We start from the raw sequence: 17791 nt of genomic DNA on the forward strand, positions 1-17791 counted from the left end.
AATAATTTGAAATGTTTAAAAAAAATTCTGGGATTGCGGTAAGCTTTTCTATGTTTAATTTCGGTTGTTGCATTTTATTTTAAGTCTTTACATTTCTTCTGCTGCTTATTATTTTTAGTTTGTTTCAATTTGTCTGTGCCAAAGTTCTATTGAATGTTCTTTAAATGATTTAAGGTTGTGTGTGGGTTTTTATTTTCTTGACTATACATTTATTTTTAATTTTCTTTACTTCTTTGCTTGATTTGAATTTTTGCCTTTTGTCAGTAAAACGCAACGAAAGATGTTCTATTTTTAGTGAAACTATTTTGGTGGCGACCCCAATCGCTTTTCAGCTTCTAGCTAAGTGTATTCTTTTCCCCACTTTTCGCCCCGATTTTCCCCGAAATTCGTGAAGTGCCCATGGGCCTGATAAATGGCGCTTAGGCATTGATTAGATGCCCCAGAGCTTCGAAATGCATTTGCCTTATCACCCATGCATTCCTCACACACACTGGCACACATTATAACTAACACCCATTATTTCCCCCACCCACGGTCAAAAGTATTCCCCGCCCGCCCGAAAAGCCAAAAAAAGAAAAACAACAGACGCAACGAAACGAATTTTCCATTTTCCATAGAGTTCACTTCACCCCAATGCCAAAGTATCTTCAATTCCGTTCAGTGCAGTGAAAAAAAGTATAGAGTTGTACATTCATTAACATAAAGTTTAAAATACTTGAGGTACTTACATAAATATACACCCCCCTTCTCAAACTCAATATATTATCTAGATACTTTAGTGGTTAGAAATATCACAATGGTATAACAACCAAAAAATATTTTTGTGATATTGATATTATTTAGAAACTACAAAAAATAGTTAATCTAAAATTGAAGTTAAACCGTATTCTATATCACGGGTAAAGTCCGACAAAATTTATTAAGGTAATTTTAAGCCTAGCAATTTAAAAGAATTTAAAGTGGTGCAAAAAACACCTAATAGTGTTAACAGATGAATTAATAAGAGTGTGTTTTTGAATATTTAAATATTTAAGTAACTGTTGCGCCATTTAATATATTCTTAAGAATTTGTTCTCTGTGTACTTGTGTCTGTCGCATTTTGTCTGTGTGCGAGTCAATGTCTGTGTGTCTGTGTTTAGATAAAATTGTGTTTCGAAAGTGACAGTTGAAATGATTTATCACTTGCCAGCGACTGCAAGGCGCAAACGCCAACGCTGCCCCGCCCCCTCGTCCGCACCGCCCCCTCACCCCCTCCACCATTCACAGTTTGGCTGTCGTCAAAGTTTTTAGCACAAGCTCCCTTCAGCCCCCTTTCTCCTCTCTCTTTCTCAGCCCCGGCATGTTTGGCATTTTTGTGTAGAAAAATTGAAAATTGCTTTTTTCGTCAGCAGCCCCCTTTTGTTGCCCCCCCTCCTCCCCTCATCACCCCCTTTGTCCTGCTATCTCAGGCAACTTCATCTTTCCAATTTTCTACTATTTGGCTTTGTTCCCCTTCCTCTGTTGTTGTTGTTGTTATCTCTGAGTTTTTCATATGAAAATTTAATTCCGCTCACCCCCCACCACCATCCACTTTCGCCCCCCACACACTTCCCTCTTCAGCCATTTCCCATGCGAGCTAATTTAAAAATTTTTGTAATTTTTTCGCTTTGCTCTTTTGGAATTTTTGCAATGCGCGACAAAATGATTTATGCCGCTGCCTGGGCGAAATTAAAAATATTACAAAAAGCCACAACAGCAACAACAATGTGAACACATTTAAATAACATAAAAAAAATAAATACGTATCTGTACATTTGTATATGGTGTCACTTTAAAACGAAATTGTTGCCGTGTGGAAATTTACGCTGGCTTTTCTCAATTTTTATGCCCAACAATTTCAAGCGACTGCAGCAGCGGCGGCAGAAAAAAATTTAAAATAAAATACATAAACCGCAACAATTTTTCAACATTTTGCACGTGTAAATTTTCCAATTGGTTGAACGCGCCAAATGAACGAAGGGGAAAAAGTTGCAAAAATGGGTAGGAAATCGAGGGGGCGAAAATGTGTGGGCGGCCAAAAGCCGGGTGGTTCGAGGGGCGTGACTCTCTTATTAAAGGTCTATCTGATGGATTCATTTAGTAAATTCTAAGGGCAGGCGAGCAAGTTTTGCCTTTGCATAAAAAAATAATGGCAAAAAATTATGGCTGAATATGGAATTTGCATAGCTTATGGGGAACCCTTTGGGGTGGCCCTGAAAACTGGAAAACAAGTTAGGAAAACAGGTATTCTATCTGTCTCAGTCTTTCCTTTTATAAGTATGAATATTTTTGCATTGCCGTCGGCAGTTTTAAATACTTAGGTTGCCTTTAAATTTCTGGAGAGAGCGGCCGCAATCAAAACTTTTTAGCTGTACAAGAGAAACAAATATAAATAGCTCACAAAAATTTTGAAAATAATTAGGAAGAAGTTCAATAAAAATTTGATTAGTTATTCTGAGAATAAAAGATCTTTATACCACCTCAAAAAACTTGTGAATAAAAAACAATGCCAAGTCAAATCGACAAAAATTAGGGACATTAATAAACTATTATGTTAATCAAGTTGTTGTTCTTGGAAAAATGTTAAAAAATACCTATTGATAAAGACCCCGAATATTTCATAGCAAAGGAAATAGTTACAATTTCTCACTTTTCTGTGAATGAATTGTGCTGTTTCACTCAAGCCAATGCCAGAAAAGATTAACCAAAAATTGATTAGATTAAGCTCGCATGGTGATAGAAAACAATCTTTCACTGGCCTTTATTTGATTTCCATCCATTTTATTCAATTCTATTCGGAAAATTAAAGCCAGGTGGCTGAAGGAAAAAAAAACAAACCAAATATTGTTAACCCAAATTGCATTGGCATTTCATCTCTGCAATCTTTCATTTGGTTTTTCGCCCCATTATTTTTTCTTAGCTTTTTGTGTAATTATTCACATGCACCGAATGAATTTTTGTGTTTTATTTTTTTTTTAGTTCACCATGATGGCCGGAAGGTGGCGCTGCTGCAGCTGCTTTACGACCATAGAGCAAAAAAAACAGAGTAGTTATCTATTTTGTTGCACTGTTTTTGTAGTTTGCCTGGCATTTTCCGCTGCCATTTTCACAGCATTTTCCAGTTTTTTTTCAAACATTTTTTCGCTGAGGAATTTTGTTGTTTGCTTTTGTTTTAATTTAAATGAAAAAGCTTTTCGCGCATAGTTATGAAAATAATGGCTGCCAAAACGGGGTAGCCTTCATATATATAAATATGTATATGTATGGGTGAATGGAGCCAGTTCTAATGCATTAAAGCAGACTAAGTGGTTTTAGTTTAGGCTTGAAAATCAAGGCCTTAAAGCGATTCGCTCGTTTTTCAAAAAAAATCAAGGGCCACACCTCGAACATGACTTGTAACTTAAGCTACGGAACTCCGTTCCTTGGGCCTGTACCTGTGTCATCAGTTTTGGCGACATCCTTTGCGCCGCATATCGCTTTACACTTGAAGCGAATTTGAAAGTCTGGATCGGTCCGCTCGTAACTCTTGTTCCCGCCCCCCTTTCCCCTCGACCTGCCCACACAAGCTCTTCCCATTGGCCTTTTTCCTCTTTTTTTTTTTATCTGGCCCGCGACTAATATAAACGTACAATGGACCAACTTAAGCTGAAATGGCAGTTGCGACATGTTTGCGTAGGCGTGTGCGATCTCCCGGACGGACGGACAACGACCCAAGACTCAGACATACGGACCAGCAAATGTTTTGGTATTAATTTTTCTTGTTGTTCCTTTGAGCATCTGGCCCCTCAATCTCTGGGCCCCCCTTTGAAGCCCCACAAGCTGGCTGACAATAAACTTTATCGCATTCATGTGAATGCACTTTATGACACCTAACCAGGCAACAGCCGAAGGTGGAGAAACTTGTTTACCTGCCCGCAATTTCCACGGGCCGAACAAAGAATTTTGTTTCGGATTTCGAAGGCAATTTTTGCACGACTGATTTGAATTGAAAGACTTTGATGAGCTCTACACGTGGGTAAGGATATTAACACGTGCAGAGAGAAAAAATATCAACGAAGTTAATTATTTATAGGGTAATAGTTAAGAATCTTACAAAATCGCAAACTATTTATCTTTAATTTTAATAACTGCTTAAAAAGCTTTAAGCGAACACAAAAAACATTCAACTTATTTGAAAAAACAAAGCAGCTAATAAACTGTATTAAATTTTACCCTTCATTTCTATTTGATTTGATGTTAGTCGTTTCCAAACATCAGTTATTTCTCTTATAAAGATCTTTTAATTGTTTCTAATAAGTCAGAAAATACCAAAGTTATTTGGCTTGTAAGTACAGAAGACAATAACGATATTGTTATGCTTTTTTCACCGTGTTGGCAATGGATATTTTGTGGTCGTCTGGCTGACTCGTGACTCGTGCAATTTCAGTCGTCCGTTTGACGGTCACGTGACCCTAATAAATCACAGAATTAATGTTACGTAAAATGGAGTTGGCTCGACTCGGCCGAGTCCTGAGTCGCAAGTCCAGAACTCAGGACGAGGTCCTGTGCTGCTAAAGCCACCACCGTTGAGTGGTTAAACTATGCCGGCCGGAAATTGAAAAACGTTTGCGGCATTTCTGATAAGCCGAAGGTAAGCCACTACCGAGAAATGTAACTTAAAGATCAACTAGTTAATACGAAAAATTTAAAACTGTATACGTCACATTAACCAGCACTCACACACAGAAAAAGAGATAGAGCGCCAACATTACGGCCATTAAAAATACCCAAAACGACAACGACAATTTCCTCATTATCGTAAAATTTATTCAAGCAAAATAAATTCATTGGTCGTTAACCTTGACACTGGTTTTTCTTTTATTTTCCCGACTCGGTGGGTGTGTGTGTGTGTGTGTGTGCACATAAAACTCATGCTATGACGCGTGTTAAATAGTCGCCTGTCAACTGGGGAAAACTTTGGCCCGCCAGCTGTAAAATGATTTTCCCAGACGGCACAACTCCAGATCGCCTCAAGTTCGACTACATTAAGTGTAGGCGCAGACAAACAAATTGTGATTACAGGCAGAAAAATTAAAAAAAAGCAGAGGCTCAAGGAATCTAAAGACCAAGCATGACTTTCATTATTTTCTTTGTCTGCCAGCTTTCTGGTTACCAAACTACCAAAAATAAATAAAATGAAATGACGCCCGTAAGTATGCTACAATAATCGATACGGGTGTGTGTGTGTGTGGGCTTGTTGTTTTTACTGCTTGGCTGCGTTTTTCCACACACAAACGCACACATACACGCAGACAGGCAGAAAGGAGAGCGATTTGTCATGGGGTTGCCGCGAGTTTTCGGGAGTTTTGCATTTTCCCCAGACATTTCCCCCGGGCTGGTTTCAGTGGCTTAAAGTGTTAATGTATCAGCTTGCCATTGTTTTCCACAATTTATGCACTGAGAACTTGTTGAATACCTTGTGGATTTATGGGCAACTTAAAGACAAATATGGCGCCCAACTATATTTATTTTTAAATGGCGCCCAGCCACTGAGCCAATTCACATGTAAAATAGCAACTTCTAGACTCAATATAACCCCTATATATAAAATTTATAGCTGTGACAAAGGAAAGCCAGAAATAGGAGCTGAAGGGATAAATAAAAAACGGGGAGAAAACTAGAATGAAGAAAAGCTTTTTTCATCCCAAAAGCTAGCTGTGTACGTTTGTGTGGCAGCTGTCTGTGTGCGTATTGGCGAAAACTCCGACCAACTCCGACTGGCTTTCCCTCCATTATTCTCTCCCTATTTTCCTCTCAAGCTGTCGTCGTCATTTCGTTCTTTATATAAAACCCGAGTGGAGCCAAGGAAAATGCTCAAGCACACACACATTTATATTTTTCCATTTTTTTTTTTGTGTTTTCCTTTTTTTTTTTGCTTTTGCTTTTTTCTAGTATTTTTCTACATTTCTTTTATTTCCAGTCGGCAGAAAAAAATCTTATACACAAGCGTTGCGTTTCTACAAGTGTACAAGTGTGTGTGTGTGGGGGAAAAGCTTTGCTCTCATGTGATTGTGAGTGTGTGCGAGAGCTGGAGCAGTCAGCTCAGTTTTCTTTTGAATGATTCGATGATTTTAAGCGCCTGCGTTATATGAAAACCAATCGCATCAAAGCACCCCATTAAATTTCATCGTCAGGCATATATCCTTGCCGCACACACACACAATGGGGGCACAGCTGCTGCTAGCTGATATCCTTGGCTCCTGGCTGGCTCTTGGCCACGTCTGCATCTACGGACGTATTCGTCTGTCTAAGCCCAAGGCAACGGTTGCTGTTCTGTGTGTTTGCTATGTGCCGGGGAAATCCGTCAGAAAAGCGCAGCCGCTGCAGCTGCTCCTTCAGCATCCTGAAACCAAATGGCCCTCCTCCTCCTGCTCTTGCCACCCAGCCCCTCCCACTCCATCATTATGTGCTGACGGCGTAAATGGCTCTATCAGCACATTGTGCCTTTGGTGCCTCTGACATGTGAGCCTGGTGAACCCAGCCTCAGCGATTCCGGCTTTAAGTTTTGAGCACATTTTGAGGCAATTTAAAGTGCTGCTAATGGCTTTATAGGAGCCACAAAAAAATGAGCAGAAAATGTATAAATTGCAAGTCATACTGGATGGAGAGTGGGGCTCACAGACGAACCTCTCTAATGCAAGTTATAAACTGACATGAAAAATAGTATACGAATAAAATACCCCAACATTTAATATTACTATTTCAACGAACTGCCTTGTCATTTAACATTTTGAACTAAAAAATCAAAAAAGTTAGTTTTATGATCTAAAACATTTTTATATTTTAAAAAATGGTATAAGTGGTAAATGTGCTAAGTCTTATTACTAAAATGAAACCTGTTCGGAAACCTGATAATTTTGTTTTCGTAATAAAAAACTTATTCTTTAAGTTGTATGACTCTACTTAGTTTTTAGAGAAGTTGGACTGTAGTTTTTAGACATGTACAATTTAGCAGCTATATATTTGCACATAGTCCCACAGTCTATCACTGGCAAACGCCGCCATCTTCTGGCGTTCGTCGTTTGCTTTATTTGCAGTTGGTGCTACTCCATCTCTTATTTCGCCTCCTTGCCCCATCTTCTTCTAGCTTTCATTCTTTTATTCGCCCCACTCTCTATATATTTTTTTTTGATGGCAAACATTTAATGGGTTTTTCAGAAAATTGCATTTTCTTCTTTGGCACTCTTTAGCCTTTTTGTTTAGCTGCTACTTTGCAGCGGCAGTGGGGTAGGAGGTGGGTGGCTTTAAGAAGGCGGGGAGCAGAGCCCCAGTTGTTGTTGCTGCTGCTCATGACCATGGCTGCCATATTAGATTTTGAATGCATTTCCGCTTTTTGCCGCAGCGAGCAAAACTTTTGTTCGCCATGTTGGCTCTGCTTTCCCAGCTTTCCCGGTTTTCTATCCTTCTCTTTCGCCCCAACTCTACCCGTCTCGTTCCCCGTTGGCTGGGAAATATTTTCCACTGACTGACAGCTGTGCAAATGGGCGGCAACAAGGACGAGGAGGCGTACTGCAAGTTTGTCTATCCTCGGCTTGTTTTTGCTTTTATTTTTGCTGGCGAAATGTGGGTGGTTGCATTAAAAGTTTGTTTCATTTTCCTCTTATTTTTCCTTTTGCTTTTGTTTGATGAAAAAGTCCAAGTTGTTGCGCAAAAGTTTTTATGCAAGTTTTGCTATTTTGGCAAATGGATATCCTTCTGCTACTCCAACCTCTCCTTTCCCTTCGATTATTCTGTGGGCGCGCTATCTATGTTACTTATATGAAAGTTGGTCAGACATACACCATGTATATATATATGCCAGCTCTGCTTGCTATTGGCAAGAAGTTTAATCAAAGTTTTCCCCTTGAATTGGGAAGGCAAAAATAAATTTAACAAAACAGTAATGCACAGTAAGAAAAATGCTGATGTGCTGATCAATAGAATCAAAATAACTACTTATTTTAGGTTTTAATTCATATTGCTCACATGAAAGAGGATATGCAACCATTTGGTAGTACCATTTCACACGTAAAAATTCCTTCTGTTTTTGTGTGTACGAAATTCCCCACTGAACACACCTTCTTGCTATGTTGGTGGAACAAAAAGCACTGCATATTTGAGGGCGCAGGCTGCATATGCAAATGAAACATTCCACACATTCCCCCAAAGGCAAAAGGCCATTAAATGTCAAACCCGCAGACACAAAAAACATACATCGCCGAACATTTTCCAACCCGTTTTCGTTGACCAAATTAAAAAGCCATTTGGGCCTAGCGAAGCCAACAGACTTTTGTGCCAAGATACCTTTTCAGCTGGCGGCAATTATAATATATTATTTGAGAAAAACACAACCGGTTGACGGGTTTTATGAGTGCCAATCAAAGTTCATCGATTATGCGACAGCAGTCCGTCTGCTTTTCTGTTTTCGATTTCGGTTTCGATTCCGATCCGAAATGTGAGGCATATCTTTAACGATTCTCAACGGCACTAAATCTTCAAGGACAGGGAGCTGAAGTGAGTTAATCATGAATGATTTAACGAGTCGTAGACCATTTAATTGCCATTCAGCTCGGACATGACAGCAATCGGTGATTAAAGCCAAACGAGACAAAAAAGCGACACCAAATTGTGTTCGCTTTTAACGACTTGACAAAGTCATTTAAGGAATTTCTTTTGACAATTTTGAGCTGAGTTTCCTCTTTCCTGACGATGGGAAATGTATCCGGCACCTGTAAGTTTTTGGGGGCTGCAGCACGCGCCACTTCGTTGGAAATTGAAAACGTGTCCAACATCGAGACATCAATTTTTAAACAGAAGTAATCACTTTGTAAACGCTGAGCGAAGAGGAAAAAATAAATATTCGAGAATATCCTTTGGGGGTTGACTGGGGCCGGGCTAAGCCAGAAAACCAGCGACCAGGGACCACAGTCCTGCCGGTCCTTTCGTCCTTCTGGTTTTCCTCTTATTTACCCTCGACAAGTGCGCCTCAAATTTCTGGGGTTCGCTTCGCTTGATTTCCAAATTTCTGCACGTAACAACGTAAAGTTGCAGAAATTTTTATACAATTTGTTGCATGCATAATTCAGGAGGACAAAAAACTTGGGAGGGACCTCTGGATTTATGTGGGTTGTGTCTGGCTAAAGAACTTTCGGTGGCTGTCGAGGAATTATGATGAGCCAGAGCATCAAAGAAAGTGACTTAAACGGTTGGCTATTCAATTTGGGGAAAGTTATGGCCCAAGCAATGTTTGTACACAGAGAAAATGTTTTACAAATTTATAAAAATAATTTAAAAAAAAATCATAAAGGTTTTCCATACAAACGACAGCCAATTTGGCTAATATTTTCCATTAACCATAGTTAAGGTCTAAGCTTTAAATCAAAGCTCTCTTCGCTAATTGATGGCAAAGCAAATAAATTCGAAAATAAAAAATTCGAATACCAGGCGAAACAAAAAACTGAGACCCCATCAAACAACATTAAGACCCCGTTAATCTATCGAAACGAGCGCCACCATTTGCCTGCTCCATACACGTTTTAATTGCCGTCCGCACTAAAAACTGAAAATCCAAATAAGCTAAAAATTTATTAAATTCTCATTTATCAAACGCCATAAATCACGCGTCTGCGTTGTATTTTATTTGAAATGATCTATCAGCAGTTGCCATTTCGATGGCTGTTCCCTCACTTCAGACGTTTTTATGACTAGCTAATTTGGTTTGTTTTTGATTTTGATTTGTCAGTTTATTGTGGCTGGCTGTCAATGATTCGCTCTCGCTTTTCGGTGGCTCAATGAACTATAAAAAAGTAATGTTTCAGCGGCGGCCAGAGTTTCGCAAACTGTGCTCCTGACAAGTGAATGAAAGCCCCAATGATGTCAATCTATCAAATACACCCCCTTTTTTCTGACCGCACACACCTCTAGGCCTGTCAACTTTTACTTTCTGTGTGACCTTTGCTAAACTGTCAAAATTTGTTGTCAAATCGTGTGAGCGTTGCTGCGAGGATGTTGCTGTTGCTGTTGCCGCCGTGCTGCGATGTTGCTGCTGCCGCCGCTGTGTTGCTGTATTTGCATTTGACAGCTGCTGTCGGACGTTCGCTGCCCTCACATATATTTTCGCACTTTTGCAGCAGACGCAAAACGCGGCTTTGGACTACTAAATCATTTTTGACAGTTGGCAGCGAAGCCGGGGAAAGCCCCCAGTTGCTGTCTCTTTCGCGCGTGACCTTGAGAACCGTTACACACACACACACACACACTTAGGCACACTCACACAGACATTTTTATTCCGCTGGCGTAGCCTTTGTTTATGCAATAAATTAAAAGCAATAATTTTTCATCTTGAGCCAGCAGCAGCAGCAGCAGCAACAGTTGAAAGTTCGCCCGCTGCGGCGCAACAACATTAATTTTACACACAAACACATGCCGAAAGGGAGCGCTATATCTGAGGAGAAAGAGAGGGCTGTATATGGAGTGAAAGAGACAGGGGCATTTGATAAAGCACCGCCATGGCAATGGCATTGTTTTTAACTCGCTGCGACTGCGCTAAAAGTAAAAAAAAAAAAAAAAACAAAATCGCAGGAACAATAATTCAACTTGTGCTCCACATACACAAATACCAGGCACAAAAATACGGACTGCAGGTTCAACGGACGCTTTGCGCCTGCGCAGGGTTAAACAAATTGCAGCTGTCTCCTTCTGCCGCCAGTCTGCCCTCTCCCTCGCACTCCCACTCTCGCTGGGTGTGTGCCATTAATTCTAGCGCTTGCCGGCTTGTTTGACAGTTCTGACAGACGATTATTTAAAGTTGTGCTTAAACGCTCGCTGTCTCCGTCCCTGTCTGTCCTGTTCTTGGCCATGGCCCACGGCCGTCTGCCACACCCCCCCGCCCCCGGTCCACGCCCCCCACCGCCCACGGCCAGTCGAAGGAAATAATACAAATTACACTTTTGGCATATTGTTCGGCTGCTCTCCTTTTGGCCAGCCTAAAATAAGAGCTCTTTTTGTAGGTTAGTGGGTCTCTCGAACTTGAGTTCACACAGCGAAAAAGGTAGTGCTTGTCATCAATACCACAATGAGTTTATCAATATGATAAACGCTCTTTACTTTAACTTATTTCAAAGAACATTTCAGAAGAATAATATGCCCTACTGTCTGGTTGTATTGTTTGATTGGCAATGTTTGGAAGGATCAGAACGCAAATAATGTTTAATAGTAGCACAAAATAAAACTATTTTGAAATTGGAAAGGTCAAAAAGATTGATTTAGCAATCCGTCGTTGTTACGACTTTTCTTTCGGTGCAGGAAAAACAATCGGATATGAGTTATATTTGAGCGTCCCTACACTTGCCTTTTAACGATTTAAATGCTCTGGCACGCCATTCCTCAATTTAACGCATCATAAAGAGGGGAAAACTGCATCCTGAGCTGGGGATTTTACGACCCAGAGGAGGCTGCTTAGCCAGCAAAAAAAAAAAGAACAAAGAATACAGAATACAGAAAGAAAAGCCCCACATGGAGTGCCGCTCGCCGATCATAAATCAAATTTCAATTCACGTGCCGGGCGCTCGTCCATTCGTTTTTGCCCCATGTTCATTAATGAAAGCGAAATGCGCTTATATAATGCCGTAATGCGGCGACTATCGGCCCTCGGACATCATACAAAACTGCCACTGATTTTCGCAGCGCAAAAATTGGCACAAGTTCATCATCATCGACGTCGTCTGTCGGATGTTTTCAGGAGGCGTGGTCCACATGCACGTTGAAAGCTCCGGACTCCGGAGACAGGAGACCGCCGATGTTCAATTTATGAGCCGCAGACAGTATTCCGTCGTCCCTGCCCTCGTTTCGCCCTTTAATCGATTGTAGTTTTTAATTAAAATTTAACTTTATAATGATTTTTTATCAGCTGTCCCGGCCAGTCTGTTTAAGTCTAAATTAAAAAGAAATTTCTCATTTTGAAGATCGGCAGCAACAGGAAGCCGCAGCCGTGAGCAAAGTGGGCGTGGGCCCGGCAGGAACGTGATCGCGAACAGGATTAGTGACAGACATCACCCATCGGACATCGAACATCGGACATCAGACATCAAAGGGGAACGGAAGCCCCACCGATCTATATCGATGCCCTTGGCCATCGGCCAGCTTTGATTGATGTGCGAACCGAAGGGCAGCACGTGTTCCGGATCTCGGATCTCGGATCTACTCTACTATGTCTTCAACTTACGGACTACCAATCAACTCTATTTAGATATAAATGTGTTAAATGACTTAATGTGGAATGTGACTTACCATCATATGTTAGTTCTGAAGGATTGAGTGATGATAAGAACTTACCATCTGCAACGAGAAGAGAGCGGGATAGGGGAATTAATATCAATTATAGCTGTCCGCATGCAGTTCGCTAATTGTCAATAAATTTTAATTTGTGATTAACCAGAAAAATCTGATGTTTTTACCCTTGATGTAAAAGTAAATGTTTATTGGACTGAGTTTTAATTTTTCTCTGATTTAATAAACAATTTTAGAGCTTTTTAAGTTCCTAAACTAAACATGATAGATTTGTTTGCCTTTTAATGTAATCAAAATCAGTAAACATACGGAACAGGTATAGAATTTTTATGTGAGGTATTAAAAATGCAGATATTTTGCTGTTCATGTTTTCCCACTCTGCTTCCCCTTTTTCCATAAATGAAGCATTAAAACGCTTAATTACATGCATTTTATTGTTGCTGTTATTGCACGATATAGTTTTTGTTTGGCTTTTGTTTGCTACCTTTCTGCAATATTTGGTTTTCCTGCCTCGTTATATTCTATACGCATACATATTTTTTTGCTTTGGTGCTTGATTAATTTTATTATTGTGCAGCATTTAATTTAATACGCATTGCGGCGCATAATGTACAATAATTATTTTAAATTCACTTTGACAAGCGCACACACACGTAGAAATCTCACCCACGCTAACCGCTTTCATTTCCCTGTTAATGTTAATTTAATATTTTTACATTGTGCTCGTGTTTTAATTTTGCCTGCGGTTTGCCATGTTTGTTCGCTTTTTCGTTTGTTTTTTCGCTTTTGTTATCATAAAACAAAAATGCAAATTAACGCAGAATCCTCTTCTCCGGCTTCATCTCTTTTTGTATTGTTAATTATTTATGGCTGTCATGGTACATTTTTTCGCTATTGATTATGCCGTGTTTTATCTTTTTTTCCGCATTTTATTTGCACGCATTTTATTTCAATAAATTAATAATTTTTTTCATTTTTTTATTTCAAGTGATTTTATTGTGACATTTTATGGATATTTTAAGACCATAAGCATTTGCAGTCGACTCGAATTTTTTTTGTTAGTCAAAACCAGTTAATCCTTAAAAGCTTGATTTCACAACGACTTATTCCCTATTTCCGTTTGTGGTAAAAGGCTTGTAAGTTTAATTTTAATTTCATTTTTACGACCCAGCTGGAGTTTTTTTGTTTTTGTAAATAAATCAACGATAATTAACCTTCTGCAGCGCGTAGAAATAATTTTACTGTCAATGTTGTCACCACTGACAGTCGAACATCTTAAATCATTTTGTTGTTGTGGCTCTGTTTCCCTTTTTTGTTGTTGTGCTGATCACAAAACGAAATTAAAAAGCGCAACAACGACGGACACTAAACACGGCTAAATGATCAACGCGCCCCGAAAATGCCAAATGCGCCAAATGAAATGCCAATTCGCACTCAATTGGAGGTAGCATTGGCCGACTGGCGACAAAACACCTTTTCGAAAAAGTCTTCTGCGTCCCTGTCTCTGTCTTTTGCTCTGTTTCCGTCTCTTTCGTTGCTAAAGCACAGAAAAAAGAAAATATATATTTTTTTGGTACATGAAAAATAAATATATATCAATATCAATATCTAGGACTAGGGCTTTTAAACTATTGATTTATATAATTAAAGGTTAAAAGTTATATTAATATTTTCAAATTATATAATATTAATGCTATTGTCAGTGAAAAAAAATTGCAATGATATGAATGTGGCTTTAATTACTTGATCCCATGTATTAGGGGTGTATTTCTCATATAAAGCAATAGTAGATAAAATTATTAATTGCAGTCAAACTAAAAGGAATAAACACATTTTATGGTAATATTTGGCTCAGTGTATCCCTTCTCCCTGATGCGTAGACGTCAAAATGCCGCGGTGGCAATTAAATGCCTTCGACGCTCATTGCCAACGCCTCAGTCTCAGTCCCGGACTTGGAATTGGACTTGGACTTTGAGTCTTTGGGTCTTTGGGAGGCTTCAGGAGGAGTTTGCTGGAGTCCCCGTTTGGGCTGGTTTACTACCTCTGTCCTGGGGCTGCGGCCTCCTCCCTTTTCCACCTGGAGAGTCTGAGAGTCGGAGGGTCGGAAAGCCGGGCCACAAATAACGCCCAAATATGGCGCAATTTCATTCGCAACGCAACGAATCGATTGCCGATGCCACCGCTGCTGCTTTCAATTCGTTGCGTCTCGATTTATTTATCACCTGTCGTTGAAAATTGAAATTGCATTCGCCTCGAGACTTGGTTTTTGCCTTAGTTTCATTTCGATTCGTTTCGTTGTGCTTCTTTTTTCTTCGTTTCTCGTCTTGCGATGGCCCAGGTAATCATTGTCAACAATTAATGAACAGCCATTGGTGGGCGTGGCAGTCGTTTAATGAACAAACCACCAAAGAGGCGGTGGTGCTTTTCCCTTTTCCCTTTTTTTCTCCTGTTTTGTTTCTGTTTTGGTTTTTCGTATTTTTTCCTCTAGATATTTATAAATTAGCCGAGGCCTTTTCCTATTAGAATGGCCAAAAAACTCATCAGCATAATGTAAGATGTTGTGTTGCTCGGGGCGATAATGAGCCATAATGGCGTTGGCCAAGGAGTGGGGAAAGGGCAGGAAGAGGGTCCGAAAACTGGTTCGAAGTCGCTGCTCTTAAGAGCTCTTAATGCCGCTGTATGTATATTTTTTATTTTCGCTTTTTCAACCTCTCCTTTTTGCATATTTAAAAGCTTGATTCCGTTCGTACCGAACATTGATCGACTAATCAGCAAAAGGCAAAGAAAGGGCGGGGAGACAGGGGTGCACTCCTTATCAATGCACTTTGCCGTGCTACACGTAAACTTACTTTAAACGCGCCAAACTTTTCATTGCCGATAAGGAGGGTAACCTCTAGAGTGATAGTATTACATTGAAAGAAAATGGGATGCGAAACATAACATGATGTAAAGTTTGAGCGCGCTTATGCGAAAAGAACAGCTTATTTCTGGACAATTAATATTGGCTCACTAATGTTTTTGTCAAGAAAAAATATTTTGTAGCCAAATTCATAAATCAACTTAGGAGCTCTTGTTAGCAGTCTCTTTGAATTTAATTTAAAAAGTCGTGAGCCCTTTGACTTAAAGCTCTTGTTATACATTTTTTTTTGTTTAATTTCAGTGTTTTGTTTTTTCCTTTTTTCTTCTAACCCTTTTTGCTAAGTGCACCCATTGATTTCCATCATTGTTTATGTACTTTGCATGCGCCTCGAAGAGCTGCACTTGATTGGCAGGGAGCTTGGCACTCAGGAGCGGAGTCATTAGAGCGGCAATTGGCCAGGGCCAAAAGGCTGAGCGTGTTCGTGCCGGCGGCGCGCGCTTCAACGCTTTGGTCGCTCCATCCACGCCGCTCCACTCGATTTTCCTCTCGATTCCGATTCGAAAAGCCAGGTCTTGGAGCCTTAGTCGATGGGGTATGGTCTATGGTGTATGGTGTACGGTCTGGTCTTGTGGCATGCGGACTTTTGTAGCAGACAAAATTGTCGACAAATAGTTTACACAGGCATGAAATTTTGCTGCCCCAGCGAGCAACAAAAGAATGTTGTTGCTCTTGGCGCAGTTGTTGTTGCCGCTTGCAGTTGTTGCAGGAATGCAGCAATGCAGCAGCAACATGCAACACAAAGCTATTGGCAGAAGAAAGGCAAATGGATGGGGATCGGACGGATAGAGACAAGTTCAACATGATAGCCCACCTACAGCCCACCACCCACCTGCCACAAAATGTTTAATTAAATTATGTGAGCTGAGCGGAGTGTGTGCGATATTCTGCCCCAGGATTATGCATTGTATGCCGGTCATTAATTCATATCAAAAGGTAATTGAAAACCGCATAAATTAAACAAAAAAAACAAAAATAAAACAGAGCAATCAGTTTTTTATTCAAATTTCTTTCTCTGATATCCGCTAGGGAATGTGCAGCGCGCGGCTTTGACATTTGGCTGCATTATAGTTTAATCTTATTAAAATATTTATTTTATTAAAATATGCATGCAATTTGTTAATTTAACTGCTGCGTTTGCTGTTATCCGCCGCCCACTGCCCACTGCCCACTATTTTATTTATGCAGCATTTTTCTCTTTGATACCCTGGATCAGGAAAGGGTGTTTTCGTATTGGGTGAAAGTGACTTTTGTAATCAAATAATTTAGTTTCTTTACTTTTCATATAGTCAATACCATTCTTATTATGCTGAATATGTTGCACAAAATGCTTTATATATGTATGCATTTGGTTCCGATGTTTTTCGGCAGATGTGCTTTGATTTTTTTGTAAAGATAGTTAAAATAAATGAAAAGCTTATCAATTGATCTAATAAGGGTATCAAAACTATCGACAACTCACAGCTTTTACTACTTATTTTTTAGTTGGTCATCACTGATTTCGTGCTTTTATTGTGGCAGCCACTGCGCTTAATTGCATTTTGTATATGAATTAATGAATTTTTTATCAGCAACAATGCACCTACACACACAGAGAGAGACAGATGGGCCATATAAGCCTCTCCACATGCATGTTTTATTTATTTGTTGCCTTTTTTCGTGTATTTTTTCTTGTCATGGCGCCTGATAATGCAACGAAAACAACAAATGCGCCAACCGCAGAGCCCCACTTTTTTTTAATGCATTTTTTGCATCGCTGCGAATATTTAATTTCATTTGTGGTCCGACCAATAAAAGCCAACCAGCGATAGACACATAGTGCCATTTGAAGGCTGGTTAATCTTTTTAATAATATGCCGCAGCGAACTCTCCGAGGAGTCGGCATTTACCATATCATTAACAACTAGGCTCGTATCGGTCCGTTAGGATCGTATTATAGATCTAGATTCCCTAGAAAAGGGTTTACCCCGGGGCCGGAAAGTTGCTGTTTCTGTTTCATTAAAATGCGATTAATAAAGGCTTTCAGCACATTCTGACGACTTTGGGGACTCCAAATGATAGCCGGCCTAGCAGGAAATTAGGGTGCGCCTATAATTAATAATAGTTTCAACGCAGATAAGCGGGGAGGGAGAAGTGAAGCATTTCATTAACTTCCCATTATATATTACACGAGCCAAAGACCCGAGGCCGCTGCAATTGTCCCAAAAACTCGGCCAACAGACACGTGTAAACTCTATGCACACAGAAGTGCACGCAAGATTACACTGAAAAAAAATTTCGGCTTACTCTTACTTTACCATAAATTAATAGCTTATAACTTAAATAGGATTTTTGCTACATTGGTTATTTTAAGTTACCAAAAATCTATTTGGAATTATGGGAAAAAGTTTCGACACAAGTGCCGTTTGACCTTTAAATATTTTTTTTTTTCGCCGTGCACAAAAGAGATAGAGAGCGGCCTGTATGAGTCAATCCATTAACGTTTTGATAAAAGATCTTTATGACGACACTCGAAGCGACGCCGGCAATCATCATCATCAGCCACATCGG

The 17791-nt window shown here is 39.8% G+C and overlaps 1 protein-coding gene across 4 annotated transcripts in view; it reads right to left on the minus strand.

The window, feature by feature from the left end:
* Positions 1-17791, minus strand: part of LOC128256255 (homeobox protein homothorax) — a 106272-nt gene that overhangs the window by 26907 nt on the left and 61574 nt on the right. For 2 of the 4 annotated variants that reach the window (XM_052986548.1, XM_052986539.1), the window contains exon 8: positions 12325-12372. The exons of the other annotated variants lie outside the window; for them this stretch is intronic. In XM_052986548.1, the coding sequence (XP_052842508.1) occupies positions 12325-12372 (48 nt within the window). The remainder of the gene's footprint in view (positions 1-12324; positions 12373-17791) is intronic. 4 annotated transcript variants of the gene reach the window in all.

Source organism: Drosophila gunungcola, chromosome 3R, assembly GCF_025200985.1.
Source record: "Drosophila gunungcola strain Sukarami chromosome 3R, Dgunungcola_SK_2, whole genome shotgun sequence".
Lineage (NCBI taxonomy): Eukaryota > Metazoa > Arthropoda > Insecta > Diptera > Drosophilidae > Drosophila > Drosophila gunungcola.